This window comes from Salminus brasiliensis, chromosome 20 (assembly GCF_030463535.1).
Source record: "Salminus brasiliensis chromosome 20, fSalBra1.hap2, whole genome shotgun sequence".
NCBI classification, from domain to species: domain Eukaryota; kingdom Metazoa; phylum Chordata; class Actinopteri; order Characiformes; family Bryconidae; genus Salminus; species Salminus brasiliensis.
This window is the reverse complement of record NC_132897.1, coordinates 5,156,383-5,178,474: the sequence shown is the minus strand read 5'-3', so window position 1 is coordinate 5,178,474 and position 22,092 is coordinate 5,156,383. Positions and strand designations below refer to the sequence as shown.

At 42.0% G+C, this 22,092-nt stretch overlaps 2 protein-coding genes across 3 annotated transcripts in view; one reads left to right on the top strand and one right to left on the bottom strand.

The window, feature by feature from the left end:
• The window catches only part of scarf2 (scavenger receptor class F, member 2), a 45,207-nt gene extending 40,624 nt beyond the window's left edge, over window positions 1-4,583 (bottom strand). The window contains exons 1-2 of the mRNA XM_072664599.1: window positions 4,286-4,583; window positions 3,829-4,192 (exon numbers count right to left, since the gene is read on the bottom strand). Of these exons, the coding sequence (XP_072520700.1) occupies window positions 3,829-3,938 (110 nt within the window). The 5' untranslated portion in view covers window positions 3,939-4,192; window positions 4,286-4,583. The remainder of the gene's footprint in view (window positions 1-3,828; window positions 4,193-4,285) is intronic.
• A 1,646-nt stretch (window positions 4,584-6,229) lies between these two features.
• Window positions 6,230-22,092, top strand: part of prodhb (proline dehydrogenase (oxidase) 1b) — a 36,280-nt gene continuing 20,417 nt past the window's right edge. For both annotated transcript variants that reach the window (XM_072664871.1, XM_072664870.1), the window contains exons 1-4: window positions 6,230-6,565; window positions 8,705-8,916; window positions 21,800-21,834; window positions 21,931-22,074. In XM_072664871.1, the coding sequence (XP_072520972.1) occupies window positions 6,326-6,565; window positions 8,705-8,916; window positions 21,800-21,834; window positions 21,931-22,074 (631 nt within the window). In that variant the 5' untranslated portion in view covers window positions 6,230-6,325. The remainder of the gene's footprint in view (window positions 6,566-8,704; window positions 8,917-21,799; window positions 21,835-21,930; window positions 22,075-22,092) is intronic.

The window sequence follows — 22,092 nt, the reverse complement described above, 5'->3', positions numbered from 1 at the left end:
TACACATCCAAAGCCTTCCCAATGTCTTTATATTATCTCTAGGGGACAAAAACTGGGCCAGTTTCCTAGTTTCCTTGAGCTGCCCAGAGTCCAGAGTTGGAACTAGAACCCTAGAACCAACACTGAGAACCCTGTAGCTCAGTGAAGGACTTTGAGTGAATCCAAACCACTCAAACTTTTATTGAGGGACAAATTACCGCCTCAAAAGACCTGCTTTTCTAGCTTGTTCCAGCTACTGCTCTTCTGCAGATCTCCATATTTAGAGGGGCTTACCCCACTAGCACGTCGACCCTCCTTCACTTGCAGCGTAACCTGCAAGCAGATTGGCTCTTTTTGCAAAAGGGCGGGACTTTACCTGTAAACAGACGCTGTGTTGAGCGTTACGAGAACTCCCATTCATATTCGAACCAGCAGCCGGCCTCCTCACTTGTATCATCTCTAGCTTACCTTAACACTTTGGTATCACTTTACTCGGACGGTCTGTTGTAGCTGCCTCGTAGACGTTCACCTGCCATTCAACTGAATTCTAAGCTGAAGGTAAATGGACTATTTTATGTCTATTGAGTGTAACTCTAACCCTAACCTTATCCTTATACTTTTAGGGTTCGGTTTAGGAATAAATTAAAGGTTTAGGTTAAAGCTAGGGCTAGGTTTTTTTTAGGGTTGAGTCAAGGTTAAGGTTAATCGCAGGGTTAGAGTTAAAGTTACCTGTAGTGCTACATTCAACATAGAGTTCAGATGCATTTAATAGACATTTGGTTGAATGTTAGTTGTCATATGATGTCGGGTGAGCATCAACCAGGCACCTGTAATGGACCAGCCCATTAACGAGCCCATAGACGAGCAGCACAAGTGGTCTGAGTGCCCACCCTCAGCTTACTCTTATTAGCTGTAGCTAGTCACTGCACTAACTACCAGTAACAGCACCTTTTTACACTACCGGATTTCGCATCATTGGCAGGTCCAGATATTGAACCTGCTAGATACCTGTCAGGGGCTTACGACGCATCACCGATCACTCAGCAAGCTCCCGACCTGAGGACTTTCACAGCAATCTCAGCGACTGGAGAACCGGGCCTAAAAACGTGTAGCGTGAACCTGGCGTGAAGCTCCCAAGACCCAGTGGTTCACTGTTGCTATGGTACATTAAACCTAAGCTACATCAGATTTGAATCGTGGCCTATCTGAGTAATTATTTCCTCGATAACAGACCATGTGCTAGATTTGTTCTCACATGCTAACCCCCATTTGACTTCCATGCCTGCTCTGCGGCAAACCCCAGGACTGATAGACATCAGCACATGTTGACACGCTCATGGTGTTGTTGATATCACAAGCATGTTTTCCATCGTGGAGTCATTTTTAGTAGGTTTCATCCATTGACATCCTCCAACATGTGCAGTTACAACCCCTGTGTTTTATAGTCGCTCTAAAGATCCAGTCTGGCATCACTCCAGTCCTGAGCCGTTTACCATTTGGGCATGTGAGTGGAGCATCAGTGTGACTTTTAGGAGATGTCCAGATGATCGAGTGTCCAGTGTTGTAGTATTTCTAGTTCCCGTCAGCAGTGGATTAGGTACTGAAGTCACCCAAACACGTTTTCTTGTTGAGAGTTCTTTAAAAATGCTCCTACATGATATTGACAAAAGTATTGGGACACCTGCTCGTTCATCATTTCATTCAAAATAAAGGGTATTTAAAAAAGAGTCTTTCCTGCTTTTGTTGTGGTAGATGCCTCTACTGTCCAGGGAAGAAGGCTTTCTCCTAGGTTTTGGAGGAACATTGCTGTGAGGATTTGATTGCATTTAGCGACAAGAGCGTTATTGAGGTCAGGATGTTGGATGATGAAGTATTAGATGGAGCTCCATCTGCATTCAAGAGAGCACAGTTCCACTGCTCCTCAGCTCAATGCAATTATAACCCATGCCTGGTATTAGGCATGGTGCCAATAGACTATACATTTTCTACAGGATATAGTATTAATAAATTATATATAAAAAACTAAATTCTTAAGGAACCATAGCCATGACCATGGTTCAATACAGGGCCAATGCATTTACTAAAAATCCACTTACTTAAGGAACCACAGTCATGGTATGGTTCTGTACAGGGTCATTGCCTTTCCTAAAAAACGTTTTTCTTAAAGAACCTTAGTCCTATTTGAGGGTCATCACCTTTACTAATGAACCGCAGCCATGATTCTGGTTCTGTGTAGGGCCGTTTCCTTCACTAGAGAACAATTTATTTAAATAGTTACATTTATTCATAGTCATAAGGTCTTAAGAACCACTCTCTCAATGGTTGAGGTTCTATATACGACCACTGTCTTTACTAAAGAACCGTGTCCTTAAAGAACTAGATACAGTCATGGTCCTATACACAGGGGCATTACCTTTACTAAAGAACCACAGTCACGGTCATGGTTCTATATAGGGGCATTGCCTTTACTAAAGAACCACAGTCATGGTCCTATATAGGCCCATTACCTTTACTAAAGAACCACAGTCATGGTCCTATATAGGCCCATTACCTTAACTAAAGAAAAATCGTCATGGTCATGGTTCTATATAGGCCCATTGCCTTTACTAAAGAACCACAGTCATGGTCATGGTCCTATATAGGGGCATTACCTTTACTAAAGAACCACAGTCACGGTCATGGTTCTATATAGGGGCATTACCTTTACTAAAGAACCACAGTCACGGTCATGGTTCTATATAGGGGCATTACCTTTACTAAAGAACCACAGTCATGGTCATGGTCCTATATAGCGGCATTACCTTTACTAAAGAACCACAGTCACGGTCATGGTTCTATATAGGCCCATTACCTTAACTAAAGAAAAACCGTCATGGTCATGGTTCTATATAGGGGCATTACATTTACTAAAGAACCACAGTCACGGTCATGGTTCTATATAGGCCCATTACCTTAACTAAAGAAAAACCGTCATGGTCATGGTTCTATATAGGCCCATTACCTTTACTAAAGAACCACAGTCATGGTCATGGTTCTATATAGGCCCATTGCCTTTACTAAAGGACCGTTTCCCAAAGAACGATCAAGAAGAGGTTTTCCTTGTATATAAAGAACCTCTTAGCTACTCAAATAACCTCTGGAACTGGAAATGGTTCTTTGACTGGCTATCATTCAACACAGAAACATGGCCTTTGGGAAAGAACCCTTGAGAAACCCCCTTTAAGGGTGTAGACCTGTCCTATATAGGTCACCGATATGACTGTTGATGACCAGATAGCCTATCCTGGCGCTTTAAGCCAATATGTAGCCAATACTAATGATGCACACACACACACACACTCTTCAGGTGTCAGTTACACGTCCAAAGCCCTCCCAGTGTCTTTATATTATCTCTAGGGGACAAAAACTGGACCAGTTTCCTAGTCAGAGCTGTCCAGAGTCCAGAGCTGGAACTAGAACCCTAGAACCCTAGAACCAACACTGAGAACCTTGTAGCTCACTGAAGGGCTTTAAGTGAATCCAAACCACTCAACCTTTTATTGAGGGACATTTTTCACTAATGTGACCGGATTCAGTGCCACGACTTCAGGTTCAGTCCCTATACTACACAGTTCTTAGCGGCGCCCCCTAGCGTCCACAAACGATAGCGCTGCTCCAGATGTGAACATCTGCTTGTGCTGCGTCTTCGTTTCTCGAAGCTGGATAAGATGTTCTTTTTTATTATATAAATAAGATATAACAGCCACGTTATGAGGATACGTCCCATGTTAAGCCACACTAAGATCTCCAGAACTTCTGCACTCTTAACCCATGATCATCAATGCTGAAAAAGGTCTATTTAGGACTTACCCTGGTACTCTGCACACATTCCTGCCCTTTGGGTTGAGTTCCTGGCCAAACGATGGACAAATGAGTAGAAGCAAAGCCCCAGCTGCTAAAGTGCCCTTGAGAGACAGCATCCTTCCAGGCCCTGACGCTCAGCATTCCTTTCAGTGAAAGGCGACGAGTGGAAGTCCGTCTTCTGGGCGATGGTCAGTGTCCAGTTGCTTACGCGTACACGTTTAGCCTGCAGACAGTCAGTTTGGAGGGAGTTTTATCCAGACAGGCTGATGTTTGGGTGACTTTTCTTTGTGTGTATGTTTGTGTGTGTGTGTGTGTGTGTGGAGAGAGGAAGGAGGGAAGGGGGGCTCTTCTGTGGCTGTTACGACGCCATCTGAAGGAGAGAGAGAGAGAGAGATCCGATGCAAACAGGAGAAGAAACCGAGCCAAAAGTTGGCCACCAGATTTTTACGCGCGTTTTACGCACCAGCAGAAGATCCGTCCTCACTTGTTCCACATCTCTGAAGAAGCAAAACAGAAAGCAAAACAAGGAAAAGGCAAAACTGGAGGGTCTAGATATTCAACCATCCAAAAAAAAAAAACCTTGGGTCCGTCAGTAAATCCACAGAAGTGTTTTACTCGTGCGTCACCATGTACAGGCCACTAGAACCAGACTTGAACCCACGTCTTCATAACGGGTCCACATGAGTCTCCAGGTTAGTCCTCACTCTGAGCTCAGCTCTCCTCGGCGTGGGAGACTTTTCTTCATTTTGGTCGAAGCCACACGTAGAAAGCCCTTCGACCAGATGTGGGTGGGCGTGCCTTCTCCTGCCCACTGCTTTTCCCAACGCAGCTAAGCACTGCCCTCTTCGTGCACGCCCGCGCGCGCTGTGGTCGACAGTTGCAGGATCTTGCACCAGTTCGTTCCCAGCAGCAGTAGATCTGTGGGACTGATGAGGGTCCTAGTACGCATTATGATGAGCTGTGTGATAAGACTCAGGGGTGCTATATTAGAGGAGGTGGGGGTAGGGACGACTGACAGGGGTCCTAAAAAGATACTACTTGAGTATATTGGCACAATTGTTAGAGCTGTGGGGCTCAGTGTGATATAGCTTTTCGTGGGGGCAAAAATCCCTTCAGCACCCCTGAGAATACCACGCATGGCTTGGCTGATTGGCTGCATCTGGGGTAAATCTGGTAAATCAAGGTAGCTGGCAAGATATCCCAGGCTGCACCCCTGATAAGGGTGGATGGTTCTATTTATCTGGGAGCCATGATACACTGATACATGATGCACACATGATGACACTGGAGTATTTATTTATTGGAGTATTTATAATGCAGTGCATTTACATGCACGAGCAAGAATGGCCAATTGCTGCTTTTTTATTTATTTATTTTTTAATATTTAATTTATTGTATAAATGTCGTTAAACACATTAAAAATACAAATTGTGCTTTAAAAATTCCTGTAGAGGATTTTTTGATATATCTTCATGTTAAAAAAAATCATGGACGGGGGGGGGGGGGGGGGGGGGTGTCAATAATTTAGCATAAAACTGTAAAAAAAAAAAAAAAATACAAGCTAAATTAACTTCAGTATTTTATTACAAACTCAGCTACATCATCATTAGCCCTAATAAAGCACAACTTACTCCACAATAAGTAACAAACCACTTAAATTTACACTTAAATATACACTTAATTACTGAACACCATAAATATATGCTTATAAATATAGCAAACATGTGTAAAAACAACCCCCAAAACCTTAAATATGAGCATAAGCGAGTTAAACCCCTGCTGGGAAGCTGTACCGAACCTAGGCTGTGTCCCAAACCACACACTGTACTTCAATTCTGGACGTACTGAGCAATGGTTGCACTTCTAACGGTCGTGCACTATTGTTTACACCCTAGGTAGTGTGGTAGGGTGCGGTTTGGAACGCAGCCCTAAAGTCCGCTTCGTTATAAGTCACTAGTTTTTCTTAAAAATATGAAAACTTTATTTACAAATATTAAGAAATATATATATTTTAAACATATTTAATATTTCTACTTTAGTTCGCCTGTTAAATGTGCATTTATGTCGCTCTGACTTTATAACGCGTCCAAAAAAAAGACGCCAACTGTAGCTGACTCAATGGCGCCCTCCTCTGTTTGACTTCAGGAACATCCACAACAACACGGAAATGAACACAGGAGACAGGCGAGACAGAGAAAGTAATAATAATATAATATAATATAATATAATAATAAGAAGAAGAAGAAATCTGAGCCTTTCTGACGCTTATAGCGCCAGAGAATCACCGCACGTGCGGCGATTCACGTTACGTCACCAAACATGGGCGTGGAGGGGGTTTGGACCAATCAGCAGCGTCGCTTTAGTGCCTTGACGCGCGGGGGGTGTGTTTGTTGTGCTACGACGTCATCAGAGAGGGGGACCAAAGTTGGCTGCCTCGGACGTCCCAGACGGTTTGGGCTCCAGCTCCACTCGTGTGTGACCTATTGACCTCCAAAGCCACCTCATGTCGTACGGCAGAACCGCGCGCCTGGGTCGTCTCTGTGCCCCCTTTGGAGGAGCAAAGAGCTCGCGCTTCAGCCTCCGTCCTGTCCAGCAGGCTCGAGGGTCTACCTACCCTTCCTTCTCTGTTGACTTTGAGCAGACCAAAGACGCCTACAAGAGCAAGGCTACTCTCGAGCTGCTCAGAAACCTGCTGGTCCTAAAGCTGTGCTCCTATGACGCCCTGGTCGATAATAACAAGGAGGTACGTGTTTGCACACTTATGCAAATACTAATCCCCCCAAAAAACCCAGTAAGCACTTCCTCTGGGCTTCACTGGTGCAGCTGACCTGTGCTGGGAGTGGACTTGTCTTGTGGATGTGTGGATGTGTGAGGCTGCTGATGTAACGTATTGACATTTCCTCTGTCCCATGACTGTGTATGCAGTATCAGTTTACATCAGGGTCTCCATTGGACAGGACTGCCCTTCAGAAAGCTGACAGCTCAGGGAACGGCACAAATAGGACCACCCGAATGCTGGGGGGGGGGGGTGGGCATATTTTAGTTTTCCAAAAAGTATCCACCGTAGTTAGGGGGGAGTTGTTCAAGTAGGCCTAAGTTATAGGGCCATGGCAGTGCATGTGTTTGTGTGTGAGGGTGGGCATGCTTCTCGAACCATGCAGCTACGGTTAATGTTAATGCACATTCATGCACACAACACCCGAACTACAGTGGATGTGTCCCCGGTGTGTCCCCAGTGTCCTCCTTTTTAAAATGTGACCTTTTAACGGGATGACTTTTTGATGAGGGTTTGTCTCCAGTAATGCCGTCTGTCTAGCCATTGCCCCATACAGGCAGGTTATACTCAGGTTATTCTCTGGATGTCATTGACTGACAGGTGCATTTTTACTCCAGTATCAGCCACTGAACTCCGTAGCTCCTTTAGAGTGATTGTTGGCTTTTTTGTGGATAGTTTGTTATCCTATCTGAACTTGACTTTTTAATTGGCTGATGATGCGCTTCACAAGTGCACAGCTTCTTCAAGTTCACAGTCGGACGGATGGTGGTTGAAATAAGGGAGTCCTCTACCCAGACACCTGTTAAAGGTATAAGACCCTTGAGGAACGTCTGGAGGGGCTTCAGTTTGAAACTGAGGAGGAACCTTCAAAGAACCTTTTGTCTTCTTAAAACCTTTTCTTGAACAATTTCTTTCATCTGTGCAAACATTGAGCTTCTACAGGGGTTGAATATTTATTGATCATGTATCAGTTATCAGGAGGTAATCACCTGAGGAAGCAGAAATTCAAACTGAGGGTGCAGCGCTTGATTTTTGCACCCTTGTAGACTTGGGCCGGAACTAAACCCTCTCTCTTTGGGTCACAGACATGTCTCTATAGTTGTTACTTTTAATGACGACTAATTAATTTTCAGTTGTTCTAACCCGTTTCACCGCCTCCCTGAATAGATCGCACACTTACCTCAAATCAGTTGTTCTGTAATAGACCTCTAATAGACCTGCTAATGTGTTTTCTGGCTCTACTATGAACATCTATGATGTCTACTTCAGCACAGAACAGACAAAGCAAAGGCACCTAAGGTCCCAACGTGGCTGATTAACTATATATTTGGGGTAAAGGAAGCAACAGTGTGAATTTTCCCCAAACTATCACTTTAAAGAAACCATAGAATTAATTTATTAATTATTTAAGTTGTTCCTTGATGTAGAAATAGTAAGCATGTTACTTTAGTTGGGGTGAGAAATGCTCAGGTGCGGCTTTATAAGCTTATTTACCACCCTGTTATTTTACTATTTTAATAAAATGCACTGTTTTTCGTTTTACGGAGGTAAAAACAGATAAGCTCTGCTTAGCATAGTTTGAATACTGTAAATATTAATAGTAGTAATTATTGGTAAAAGCTAGCATCGGCTAGTGTTAGCGCTTAGCATAGCACAGACTCCAGGGGAAGTCCTAGTGAGTGCTTGGGTTAATTGGCTCAGCTTAATTGGGAGAAAATTAAAGTAAAAAAAAAAAACTCTCCTGACTGTGATGTAACAGTTTTGGGGTTTTAGAATTGGCCCGTTTTCCAGCTCTGTTGTGGTTCTACTGGATGTATTATTGAAGGAGGAACAACAACTGAGGTTCACGGTTTGACAGGTCCACATACTGATCTCTTATTGTTCACCTATAATACCTAGAAAATACAGCTTTCCATTCTAGGGCCACTTTGGGCCCCTAATAGTTCCTATATTCATGTAATGTGTGATTATGTGTCAAGAACCTTTTAACTGCAGTGCTGCTACCTTTAACTAGTAGAATCTACTAGTAGATTTGAGTATCAGGGCCACAGAAAAGCATGCCCCTCTCTCCGGTATGTGTAAGTGTCTCTTGTTCCCCCTTCATAGATAATGGACCTGAGCAAAACACTGCTGGGGCAGAAGACCTTTGAGCAGCTCATGAAAATGACATTCTACGGTCAGTTTGTGGCTGGAGAGGACCACCAGTCTATCAAGCCCTTGATTCAGAAGAACAGGGAGTTTGGAGTGGGGGCTGTGCTCGACTACAGCGTAGAGGAGGATCTCTCTCAGGAACAGGAACGGGAGAGGAATGATGTGGAGTGAGTAGATTTTACACATTAAAAACGTATAGTTTCAAATCTCAAATCTGACCATTTCCCAATCTACGGTGTAGATGAAAATAGTATTCTTTACTACAAATACTTTTTTTATATGGAAATGATGGAGGTTTTAGATATTAAATGTCACTAAATAGCAAATTAGATCTTTTATAATTTCAATTTTATCCTGATTTTTAATTTTAACTTATATAGAACTAATCTCATAAAGGTATTCAAAGCACCCCTACCCTGTACAGTGCCTTGCAAAAGTATTGAACTTTTTTCAACCTTTTGCCAAATTTCAGGCTTCAAACTTAAAGATATGAAATTGTAATTTTTTGTGAAGAATCAACAACAAGTGGGACACGATCGTGAAGTGGAACGAAATATATTGGATATTTTAAACTTTTTAAAGAAATGATAAACTGAAAAGTGGGGCGTGCAATATTATTCGGCCCCTTTACTTTCAGTGCAGATCTCTAAATGATCCAATGTTGACCTAAATGACTGATGATGATGATAAATAGAATCCACCTGTGTGTAATCAAGTCTCCGTAAGAAGCCTGAAATGTGGCAAAAGGTTGAAAAATTCAAGGCGACTGAATACTTTTGCTAGGCACTGTATATATCCTGTAGTTTACTCATGGCATTTATGTGTGTGTTTATTTCTTACATTGATTTTTTTTTAACCCTGAGGTTCACTTATGATATTTATGATTGGTTACTTACCAAAACCAGACAAAATACACAGTTTTCAACCTGACTTTATTATTTTGATCTATGCTGTAGATTAAGGTAGTATACCTTACTGCAAATACTATTCTTTATAGTGTACTCAGTAAACATAGTATTTAGGGTAGGCTTTCAGAAAAGAAATGTAACTACTACAGCCAAATCACTGCCAGAACTGTGGTCCGAGGCTATTGACTTGGTTAGGGATTCGTCTACATGAAGACATGAAGCTGTGTGTGGTGTAAAATTGTATATATATATATATATAATATAAATATATTCACAAAAAAAGAAAAGAAATGTGACTAAACAGCCATATAAATCTGTGCAGTCAAACACATATCTTTTCTTTAAAAAAAAAAAAGTTTGTGGACACCTTCTAATGAATGCATTCGACTACTTTAAGTTGCACCCATTGCTGACCGAGCTTGTCTAGTCCCTATAGAAAAGTATTGGCAATAAAGTACACTGTTAAAAAAGGAAATAAATAGAAACTTGGGGGGATCTGACAGAATTTAAGAAGTATCAGTGTCTTAGTACATCAGTTCTTCAGTCAGTATGTACTATGCACTGGTCTTAATGTCATCAAAGATAGGGTCCCATGTCTTATGAAAGAGATCCGTGACTCACTTAAAGGGGAGGAGGCACACTTCCATTTAAGCAAGTAAGTTTATCTGCTCCAGAGAGTCTTTCCCTGTTAAAAGTATAAGATCCTTAAAGGGACTTTTGGAGGGTCTTCACTTGTGAAAAGTGTGGAGGAACCTCTTAGGATGCTTTGAGGAACCTTCAAGAAACCTTTGTCCTTTAAAAGCCTTTTCTTGAAGGTTCCTTAAAGTACCTTAAGAGGTTCTTCCACACTTTTCACAAGTGAAGACCCTCCAAAGGTCCCTTTAAGGATCTTCTACTTTTAACAGTGTACTTTATTGCCAATACTCCTCTACAGGGGACTAGACCAGCTCTGTCAGCAATGGGTGCAAGTTAAAGTAGCCGATGCATTCATTAGAAGGTGTCCACAAACTTTTTTTTTTTTTTGGGACATCACGAAAGCAGTGGCTGTTTTTGCAGCTGTATGAAACTGTATGGGCTGAGGAGCGTGTGAATGCTTTTCTGTACTACGTCGACTCTCAGAAAAGTCCGTAATAATCCACAGCCTGTTGTAGAGTCGCGTTTAGGCATATCGCAGTGTTTCAGACTCAGCAAATACCCAAAACAGTCACCGTCTCAGATAATGTGAACCCCACCCACAGAGTGGAGCAGCCCGGGGGCAAAGCGTGCAGCTTATGAGCAATGCGGTGCACACTGATTTGTGACATAACATAATTCAGGAAGGTCCCGCAGGTGCTGAACTGAACAATTTTCATACTAGACTAGCACGTAACGTCCCAGCTGCGCTGAAACAAGGGGCAGGGAGAATCGGGCCTGTGTGTGTGAATTAGGTGTATAAATCGACGCAGTTTGTTTGAAGCCCCGGGGCCTAGCATTAAGGAACACTCCATCTCCCCTGCAAATGTTCGAACACTTCACTGGATGGTAATTTGCAGCATATGTGGAAATTTCAAAGCCCTGGTGGCCTCAACTCCAGCAGTTCTGCGCCGTTATGAAGATTCAGTCTGTTTTTGAACGCGCACAAACAGCGCAACTTGCCAACTGGATTGGCACTGCAGATGGCTAATCTTTCTTGCCTGAGCGAGTCTTCCAGACGTGGTTTGCATCAGAACGCTCCGCTGTTAACCCGAGGCTGTTGGCCGCTCTGTTCTGTTGCACTTCGTGCAAAGCTGTTGGACATGGGATGAAGCCTGGGCTGCAGTTGGAGATGTAAACAGAAAGCTGTGACCCTATTGGCCAGCTCCGTTGAGGCCCATCGCACCTAATTGGCTGAAATGCGCAAGAAACTGTCAGGGACGACTGTTTTCATTTAGGAGGGGACGTTTGGATTGCAGTCCCGTTCGTTACCGCCTGGAAACGTCTGGAGGAGTTGCTGTTTATTGGCTTCGACTGCTTTTACTTTCAATAAATCCAACTTCTGTTTGTTTTTTTTCTTTACTTGTTTTTCTGTTTTATAGACGGGCAGACAGACAGACAGACAGTCAGACTGACGAGATAAATAGAGACACATGGAGCTGGAGTCTCATTTTACCACAAAATCATTAAGTGGTGGAGTGAGCATCACGCTGAACACTCTCTCTAACATGTAGGATTATACTAATACTATGAAGCTTTTGGAAAACTGGGCCCAGATACATAGAGTGATAGACAGACAGACAGACAGACAGATAAATTAATAGACAGATTGATTGACTGATGGACAGACAGACAGACAGATTGAATGATAGACAGCCAGACAGGCAGATAAACGGATAGACAGATCGACGGATTGACAGATAGACAGACAGACCAACAGCTTAATGGATAGACAGATCGACAGATTGACTGAAAGACCGACAGATTGAATGATAGACGGCCAGACAGGCAGATAAACGGATAGACAGATCGACAGATTGACTGAAAGACCGACAGATTGAATGATAGACGGCCAGACAGGCAGATAAACGGATAGACAGATCGACAGATTGAATGATAGACAAGCAGATAAACGGAAAGACAGATCGACAGATTGACTGAAAGACAGACAGACAGACAGATTGAATGACAGACAGCCAGACAGGCAGATAAACGGATAGACAGATTGACTGAAAGACAGACAGATTGAATGATAGACAGGCAGATAAACAGATAGATAGACAGACAGATTGACTGTTTTACATACCGACAGACAGACAGATTAGTGGAAAGATGCACAGATTGACGAATAGACAGAATAGACAGACTGTTAGCCAGACAGACAGACCGACAGATTAATGGATTTTGTTTTACAGACCGACAGACAGACCGATTAGTGAAAAGACGTACAGATTGACAAATAGAGGGACAGACAGACAGATTAACTGATAAACAGACTGATGGCCAGATAGACAGACAGATTGATTGAAATTCCAACAGATTGACAGGCAGACAGACAGACAGATCTTATTAACATTCATTGTACAGTGAAGAGAAGAAGCTTTATAAGGAATAACTTGAATATCAAATCCAAACCAGACAGACAGACAGAGACAGACAGACAGACAGACAAATGAGATGAATAGACGGACACGCAGAGTTGGAGTCTCCAGAATCTTACCACTAGAAACAGTGAGCATCACACTGAACACTCTCTCTAACATTTAACATGATCTTAATACTGAGAAGCTTTAGTGAAACTGGGCCCAGATAGAATGACTAACAGACAGACAGCTAGACAGACAAAATGATAGACAGGATAGGCAGAAAGACAGATAAGATAGACAGAATAGGCAGACAAAGAAATAGGCAGGCAGACAGACAGGAAGGCAGACGGACAGATAAGATAGACAGGAAGGCAGACGGACAGATAAGATAGATAGGATAGGCAGACAAAGAAATAGGCAGACAGACAGACAGGAAGGCAGACGGACAGATAAGATAGACAGGAAGGCAGACGGACAGATAAGATAGATAGGATAGGCAGACAAAGAAATAGGCAGACAGACAAGAAGGCAGACGGCTAGATAAGAAAAACAGGAAGGCAGACGGACAGATAAGATAGACAGGATAGGTAGACAAAGAAATAGGCAGGCAGACAGACAGAATAGGCAGACGGACAGATAAGAGAGACAGGAAGGCAGACAGACAGATAGATAAGATAGACAGAATAGACAGACAAAGAAATAGGCAGGCAGACAGACAGATAAGATAGACAAAGAAATAGGCAGACAGACAGAATAGGCAGACGGACAGATAAGATAGACAGGAAGGCAGACGGACAGATACGATAGACAGAATAGGCAGACAAAGAAATAGGCAGGCAGACAGACAGGATAAGCAGACGGACAGATAAGATAGATAGGATAGGCAGACAAAGAAATAGGCAGGCAGACAGACAGGATAGGCAGACGGCCAGATAAGATAGACAGGATAGGCAGACAAAGAAATAGGCTGGCAGACAGACAGGATAGGCAGACGGACAGATAAGAGAGACAGGATAGGCAGACAAAGAAATAGACAGGCAGACAGACAGCCTGACAAGATAGGTAGATAGACAGACATATTGGGCTGGGTTTCTCGTGGCTTCCAGTCAGTCAGTCTGGCCACTGGCAGACAGACAGATGACTGATCATGAGCGATGGGTAAACTTCTTCTGGACAGATCAGCAACTAGTCCGGGGCAGATTTTAAGAATCCAGAGATACGTTAAGGTTACAGGAAAGGACACGCGTTTCACATGCACTTGTTGACAAGCTGGGCGATACAGAAGCGTCACTGAAAGTGAAGGAAGCACGTGGGCTGAGGCGGTAAAGTAAAACTACAGGATGTTACACTAATATGACTCAGCATTATGCAGTTCTTGAAAGATTGTCCTGTCTGCTTCGCCAACGTTTCATAGCACAGTTAGCAGCTTGAGTAGCAACGGCAGAGGCTCTTTTAGGTACTAGTGCTACATACTGCCCCTAATGCTGTAATTACCTTCTAGTTAAAACCCAGAAACAGGCCTCAAGGGGTTAAAGGGTTAAAAAGCACTTCTGTGTATTGAATTTCTATTGAGGTGAATATTGCATAGAGCCTGAGCTTATGTAGACATTTTTTACCTTAGTTGCTCTCTCATCTCACCGCTTTCAGTCCCTTAGGAAAGCTTCTGCTTCTGGTGTGATAACACAATTATATCATGGCTTATGACAGGTTGATGTCACTGCTGTGTCAATATTGTGACATTTGGGTCCAGGAAATTGCTCCTATTTATTGTGGCTATTGACCTTTTCCAAATAAGAGAGCAAGCAGTAGAGTCCTTAAAGGTCTTCTGCTTGAAATATAATAGAAACACACTGCCTACACATACACTGAGCGAGAAATAGAGGGACTTGCACTTATCATGAGGAAAAAGAGGGCAAACAGAAAGGGAGCGCCAATAAATCTGCCTTTTTTTCCCTATGCCGTTTCTTTCACATTAGACACAGCTGTCAGACGTCTAAGTCACTTTTAAAAGTGTCCTCTAAGGTTACGCCCGGACAGATCAATTACATTCTGTCTGCGTTGCCCCCAGCGGTCCTGAGGAGGGCGCTGAATCACCACGCGCCCTCTCCTGACTGAGCATGAGGCTTGGAATGGAGCGTTTATTGGAAGTGCTTTTTATGACCGCAGAAGGCCCAGGCTGGCCACTGGCTAATAAAAGCTAATTTATGTTCATCATGTGTATGTGTTTTAGAGTCTCTGCCTCTATCAGTATTGCATTACCGTCCACCCCGACGGACCCAGTAACAATGTTACGCAGAAGTGAGTGCTCAGCTTTTCAGCATTACCAAGAGTGCAATATAAAGAGAATGGAGGATGTGGCATCATAGTTTGAGTTGGCATCCAATATGCAGGCCTTTCTGCTGGTCATCCTGACAGAAAGCCGCATTCCAACTCTGCCTTGCATACTTTCTTTCTTAAGCCGAGCCTGCTCAGTATTAGTAATCCATTTAATTATTTAATTATTAGTAATTCCATATATTATATATAGCTTTTTACATCAGTGATTAATCAGGCATGACATTAGCAGCACTGATAGGTGAAGTGACCATTGATTATACTCATATACAGTGGCATCTGTCAGGCAGCAAGTGAACAGTCAGTTCTTGAAGGTGATGTGTTTGAAGCAGGAGAAATGGGCTATAGATGACTGGATCAGAACATCTCCAACACATCAGGCAGGTCTTGTGGGGTGTTCCTGGTACGCAGTGGTCAGCACCTATTCAAAGTCCTCCAAGAATTGGCGACAGGGTCATGGGCACCTAAGGCTCACTGATGGCTCACAGGACTTATCATTAGTCTTTGTGATACCAGATACCACATGACACCTTCTGAGGTCTTGGGGAGTCCATGCCTCACCAGGTCCGATCTGTTGTGGCAGCCCAAGGCAGGACCTGTACAATATTAGGAATGATCCTAATGTTATGGCTGATTGGTGTGTACAGAAAAGGCCATGTGTAATATAATACTGTGTGTGTACAGTATTAAAGCATATACAGTACCAAAGGTTACAAAAGGGTTCAGTCAGGTGCCTGGTCCTGTATATACACATACAGTTAGTATTTATTTTGATTAAATTAATTAAATTGCAAAAATAAGATATTTTGGATTTATGGTTTTAGTGATGTCACAAAACACCAACACATAAATCATGTAAAGAAGGAGTGCTTAAGGTTGTTTCTTGAACACAGGCATAATGTAATGCAGCCAGTGAGAACAGAGGTCATTTAAACATACCAGTCTTAAATGCCCAGTAATAAGAACAATAAATAAATAAAGAAATAAATAAAAAGAAATGTTTTGGGTAAATAAACCCACACAAATGTCAATAAACTGTACTGTAAACTGTAAAACATATGAAATGCTCAAGTTATATATAATTTATTATAATAATATTATAATTATATTTTCGATTTATTATTTTATATGTCTGTATATATATATATATATATATATATATATATATATATATATATATATATTAGTTTATTTACAAAAACAAACAAACAAACAATATATACCCAAACACTCACAATTATTTATATTTATTTATTTATATATAAAACATTTTCATATTTTTTTGTAAATACACAAAAAAAAAACTTAAAAAGTGGACCGTAGGCTAAAATAAAAATTTATTTCATGTGATTTTTGTAAATAAAGCCACAGAAATTTCTAAAATAAAATAAATTGCAACTACATGAAAGATATGGGTCTTTTAAGTACTTTCACTTTCAAGTATTTATTATAAGATAATTCCATAGCAAAGTACAGTAATTCTACAGTAGTAGATAGTAGTAGTACAATTTAAAGTTTGCTAAGCGATTTGCTATTTAATTACTTTTACCTACATTTGTCAGGAAAAAAACAAAAAAACATTTGTTGTAGTAAAGTATCCTACTTTTATTTACAGTATTTACAGTACATAATGTGTATGACTAAATGCCTTTCCCAGACTCTGTGTCTTACTGTAAGAGAGATCAGCAGAAGCATTTCAAATACGCCTCATCACCATCCTGCAACCTGCCACCTAATCATTGCTGGCTTATTGAGAATGTCAAACTGAATCGATGACTATTTAATCAAGTTTAATTGAATAATCATGACCGCGCTCGTTTATTGCCATCAGTCCGTTCCCTTCACTTCTCGCATTTACTGTTCTTCTGCTGTGTAATGAACACCCCCTTATTGTTACTATATGATCTGGGTCGTCGCAGTGTCTAGACATATCCGCTCTGAAGGTTCCCATCACTTACAAAGTTTTCAAATGCAACATACCGCCTTCCCAACCGCTCTGCAGAACTATTGATTATGCCATTGATTAGTTTGCTTGGCCAATCCGCTGCTTACCTCCAGCCTGCCTCCAAAGGAAGCGCAGCGACCAATCTAAAAGCATGTAATACATGCTGTGTATTGTGGTTTAACCCTTGAATGTGGGCCTGTTTCTTAGAAAGTCCCTGCCGCTTGGTTCTAACACACATTCTTCTGTAGCAGCTGTAACCAGGTTGAACAGGCTTTAAACAACACTGGCAAAATCCCATTAAAATTCCAGTGAGAAACCATGGTCATGGCCAATTTGCTGTCGTTTCCCACCTGCCTGCTTTTAAATTGCTACAACAACAGAGTCCAGCTCGGAAGCATTTTAGCTGGACATTTGTTACGTAGCAATTCGTAAACTTGGAACTAGCACGGAAAGGTCAGTTAATCCTTATGTTGTTAATCTGGTCATCTGCAAACTGGTAATGGGCTTTATGGGATTCAAGTTCAAGTCCATGAATCCAGTATAACGCAATGTGACACAGCTCCCAGCTGATGCAGACTAACGTTACCAAGCACCGGCCCACACACAGCATCCAGAAAACTCCAAACCCACCACCAACAATGTTCATTGATTGGCACCACTCAACATCTCTATTAATGCATTACATCAACCCCCCAAACCAGACCACAAAGGTCCAGTCTACCAGGCAAATCATTCATTTTAGATCACTGATTAAATATAACCTATGACCTCCAACAGCAGCACCAGCACCACACATACAGGACTATGCAGAGGTTTTAGACACCTAATCCCATGAATTATTTTTTACTGTAGAAGCTCCAGATCTCATCAGAACAAATGCAGGTGAACAGAAATCCAGTAAAAAGGAGAAACAAGAGCTTCTCATTCTGAAGAAAGAAAGTAGGTGAGATCTTGTCGGTGAGCTAGTCTGAAGAACAGAGCTCGGTTCCTCCAGGTTTCTCCTGGACGCCCCCCAGTCCAGCCAGCACAGAGTGGAGGATGTGTTCAACTCCATCAGCAGCAGCAGCAGCAGCAGCAGTTCACCTGGTTTACCATCATTAAGCCCTGATTTACCACCAAACCAGGTGTTGATCTGATTAGAACTCTAGACTATAATACTAGACTTCATGAGGAGAACTTTGGAGATGTTCTAATGATGAACACAGTGATGGAGAACCACCACCACCACTTTCTGTAGGAGTGTTATTTTTAGTGTTTATTCTAATATCAGTGTTTTACTGAGCTGATAATCACTTAAGTAGCTTAATAAGCAGCTTTTCATTCTTCAAATTCATCAAATTTCACAGGTGCTAAAGCTTTTGCACAGTATTGCAGGTTACAGAGTTATTAAATACTGCCCAGGAATCAACTGACTTGGTTCATTAGACCCCAAATATACTTACGCCTGCCTCAAGTCTCACTAAAAATCAGCCCATTGACTTCAGGCACAACTACAGCCAGTAGCTAAAGACATGCACAAGCTAATCTAGCCAATCAAGCTACTCAGGCGCTCGACACCAAGAAATGATGAAATCCATCATCCCAGCACTTCTGACAAGTGTGCTTTCATCCGTGATTTCATCTACCAGGATATCACGATGTCAAGATGATCATATGGTCACTGTCACGAAAACGTATCTCCAAAATAGCAACTTTACAGGAGAAGGAAAAAAACATCTTAACTTTCTATAGACATTTTATTCCAGGTCATTTCGGAGCAGTTCTATTCCTTGGTCCATTCATCCCGAAATCAGGACACAATGTACAGAACAACTGCCAGTTTGGAATTATGTCAGTAAGTGAAAAACAGTAAAAATGGAGATACAAGGTTTTTATGTGAAAGTGATTGCATATTAAAATGCTATTGACTAAACTACAAAGTTTACAAAGCTCCTTTCTTCTTTCTTAACAGGTTAGACAACTACTGTCGATTTATAGACCATAAACACATCGCAGCATTCATTAACAGCAGACTAGACTATCAGCAGACTAGCGCCTCTAGTGGTCTGGTGCAACCGAGCAATTGCCAAACACTTATCTGTAAGTTATTTTTTAATAAATACAACATTCAAACATTTCAATCTATAATTCCAACTTTTATTTTAATTCAATGCTTTTTAAGTTATATACAAGTCATTTTTAATGGGTGCGCTATAAGCTGCAGCACCCCCTTGTGCATCTTTGGTGCCACTGCTGAGCGATAACTTGATGGTAAAACGTTTGATTGCTTCTGAAAACTGCCAATCAGCATCAGAGGTGATCTTGTTAATGAATCTAGCCAATCATGCTGCATACCATCAGCAGCCGGAGCTGGAGAGAGCACAATTGGCCTTCTTCTGTCTGGATAGGTAGATGTCTCTCCCTCGCTACTCATCTCCTCAGTGGAGATGTCCTCAGGCGGACATGGGCATCTGCTAGCTGATGCATCGGAGCTGGGTACCCCAGTCCTTTCCCTCCCAGTGTCGGGAGCATTACATTACACTAACAAGGAAAATTGGGTAAAAAAAAAAAAATTGGCCAATTGGAGGCTCCTGCTTATCCATGATGATGATGATATTATTATTGTTAACAATATTAAATATGCTAGTTATATTTTTGAGTCACTTATGCTATTTAAACATACCTTCCCTGGAAAATAAGGGTGAAATTTAGGTCACAGGTCACCAGAAACCGGATAAAACCTGGTGTACACATTTAAGCCAGTGTTATTGCCTTGGTGCCCGAATCTGCCTGTAGCTGAACTTGCATTCACACGTTTTCTACTATCTACTCCCCAGCGCTTAACACCAGAGCCCCGAGGCGTTAGCCCTTCTCTCAGAGCCTGTAATGAGCCAGTCCAGCATGGCCGCTAATGAACAGGCTTCCTATCCCATTTCCTCAATATCACAAGTTTACAAGATGTCAAAACATGCACCGCGGGGGTCCGTGTGCTAGCGGCTGCCTTACGAGAGCTGAGCTCTTAATATTTTCGACGTTACCGTTCACCCTCGGAGCGTGTCAGAACTGTGAGCGGTGAGTGGAAGTGAAAGTGCAGTATGGGCTTCGGATTATCCATTTGAGTTTGGCTGGAAGCCCATTAGCTCGGATATGTGTAACACTGGTGTCGCCTGTCCGTCTCTGTGGAATACAAATGGACTGGAAGTAGTCGGAGTTTAGCGCAGTAGGATTTAAATTGCTAGAAGTACCTATTATGTGTTCAAAGCCCCCGCAACCCCCCACTGGAGTTAATGCTTAATGGCTATTATGAACATCAAAGCCAAGTTTGGTTCCTTGGTGTTGATCAGAGAAAGTTCTGTGATGTTCTGGGAAGTTGTTGTTATTATTACTTTTGTGATGTCACAATAAGGCTTATCGAGATATTGACAATATCTGATATTACAATGATACTAGAAAGAAAGCTTAATATAAGGCCCTCTCAGCATGCAATACACCGGTGCAGGACTGACTGAACAGTGTAAAAAATACTATAGTATTTAGTCCTAGGGCTGGGAGATATGGTAAAATTTCAAAATCACAATGTTTAAATATATTTATCACTATACACGTAATCACCCCATAAAAATTAGTAGCGTCAGTTTCTTAAAAACTACTGTTCAGATCCTCTCCTGTACTGAGTACAGTGATTTTCACTCAACATCTGCTGCTCTTCATCTAATTAAACCAGTCTAATTACACTGTTAGTAATGAAACCTGCAGCTGATCAGTGTTTAATAAGCACTAACAGTCTCCTCCATACGCTTAGAAATCATATTATTATTACAATAACAAAATTTAGCACAATACGATAAAATATCGTCATATTGCCCAGCTCTGTTTAGTACTAGTAGTATTAATAGTCGTTATAGTGTTGTGTGTTTTGTAGAGTTGCAGCCCAACGCCACATTCTGTATCTGTTTAAAGCTCTACATACCTACACAATAAGGACAAAAGTATTGGGACACCTGCTCATTTATTGTTTCTTCTGAAATCAAGGCTATTAAAAAGAGTTTATCCAGCTTTTGTTGGAGTAACTGTGTCTCTACTGTCCAGGGAAGAAGGTTTTCTACTAGATTTTGGAGAAGCATTGCCGTGAGGATTTGATTGCATTTGTCGACAAGAGCATTAGTGAGGTCAGAATGTTGTCAGGATGATCACTACCTCACCTCATCATCTCCAACTCCTCAACTCATCCCAGAAGTATTGGATGAAGCACCATCACCAGTCAAGAAAGCACAGTTCCACTGCTCCTCAGCTTAATAATGGGGGGGCTTTATACCCCTCTAGCCCACACCTGGCATTAGGCATGGTGCCAGGAGGTTCATGTTTTTGTGCTCTGGAAAGTCCTGTTCTTCTGTTTTATTGGTAGAATATATCTGTCTGATCTGCTGCCCTTGCTGGTCTGTGTTGAGTCAGTAAATATGTGAATCCAAGGAAAATGTGCAGTAGTAGGGGTTTCTGCCACTGCTGGTAGACCCGTATGACCGTAAGCTTCCATACACCTGCAGCTACTTCCTTCACACTAGGGCCTTTGGCCATGCCCAAATGCAGTCACTCCTTTATCCAATCATTAGCACCTGCTTTGCAGCCCATTTTCCACACATCCAACCAGACACTCACTGCACTGTACCACCTCTTCTCAATTTACGAACCCCGTCCTTGTTCAGCGCCATCTGCAGGAGCCTGAACTTACTACCACCACTTCTTGTCCTGGGAGCTCATTGTGTTTGGCTGTTCAAGTATAGAATTGAATTGAACTGAGCATCACTTCAGCCATCCCTCTCTCTTTTTTTCCCCCCTTCTTAATCAGAGCGGACGTGTTGATGCCAGAAAAAGGGAGTTCTGGTGAGTATGAACAGTAATTTAAGTATTTCTGTGACTTTACCATCTAAGGTTGCAGTTGGAAGGCAGAGATTGCTTAGGTTTGTTGTGCTTCTTTAGGAGCGATTCATAGTCACAAGGAGTTCAAGCCCAGTCAGCAATTCGCCGATCACCAGGATGATGTGACCAGCACATATTTCTACACTGATGAGGTCAGATGTGACCAGCACATGGAGACTTTCATGAAGTGCATCAAAGCATCAGGTGGGAACAGTGCTATTA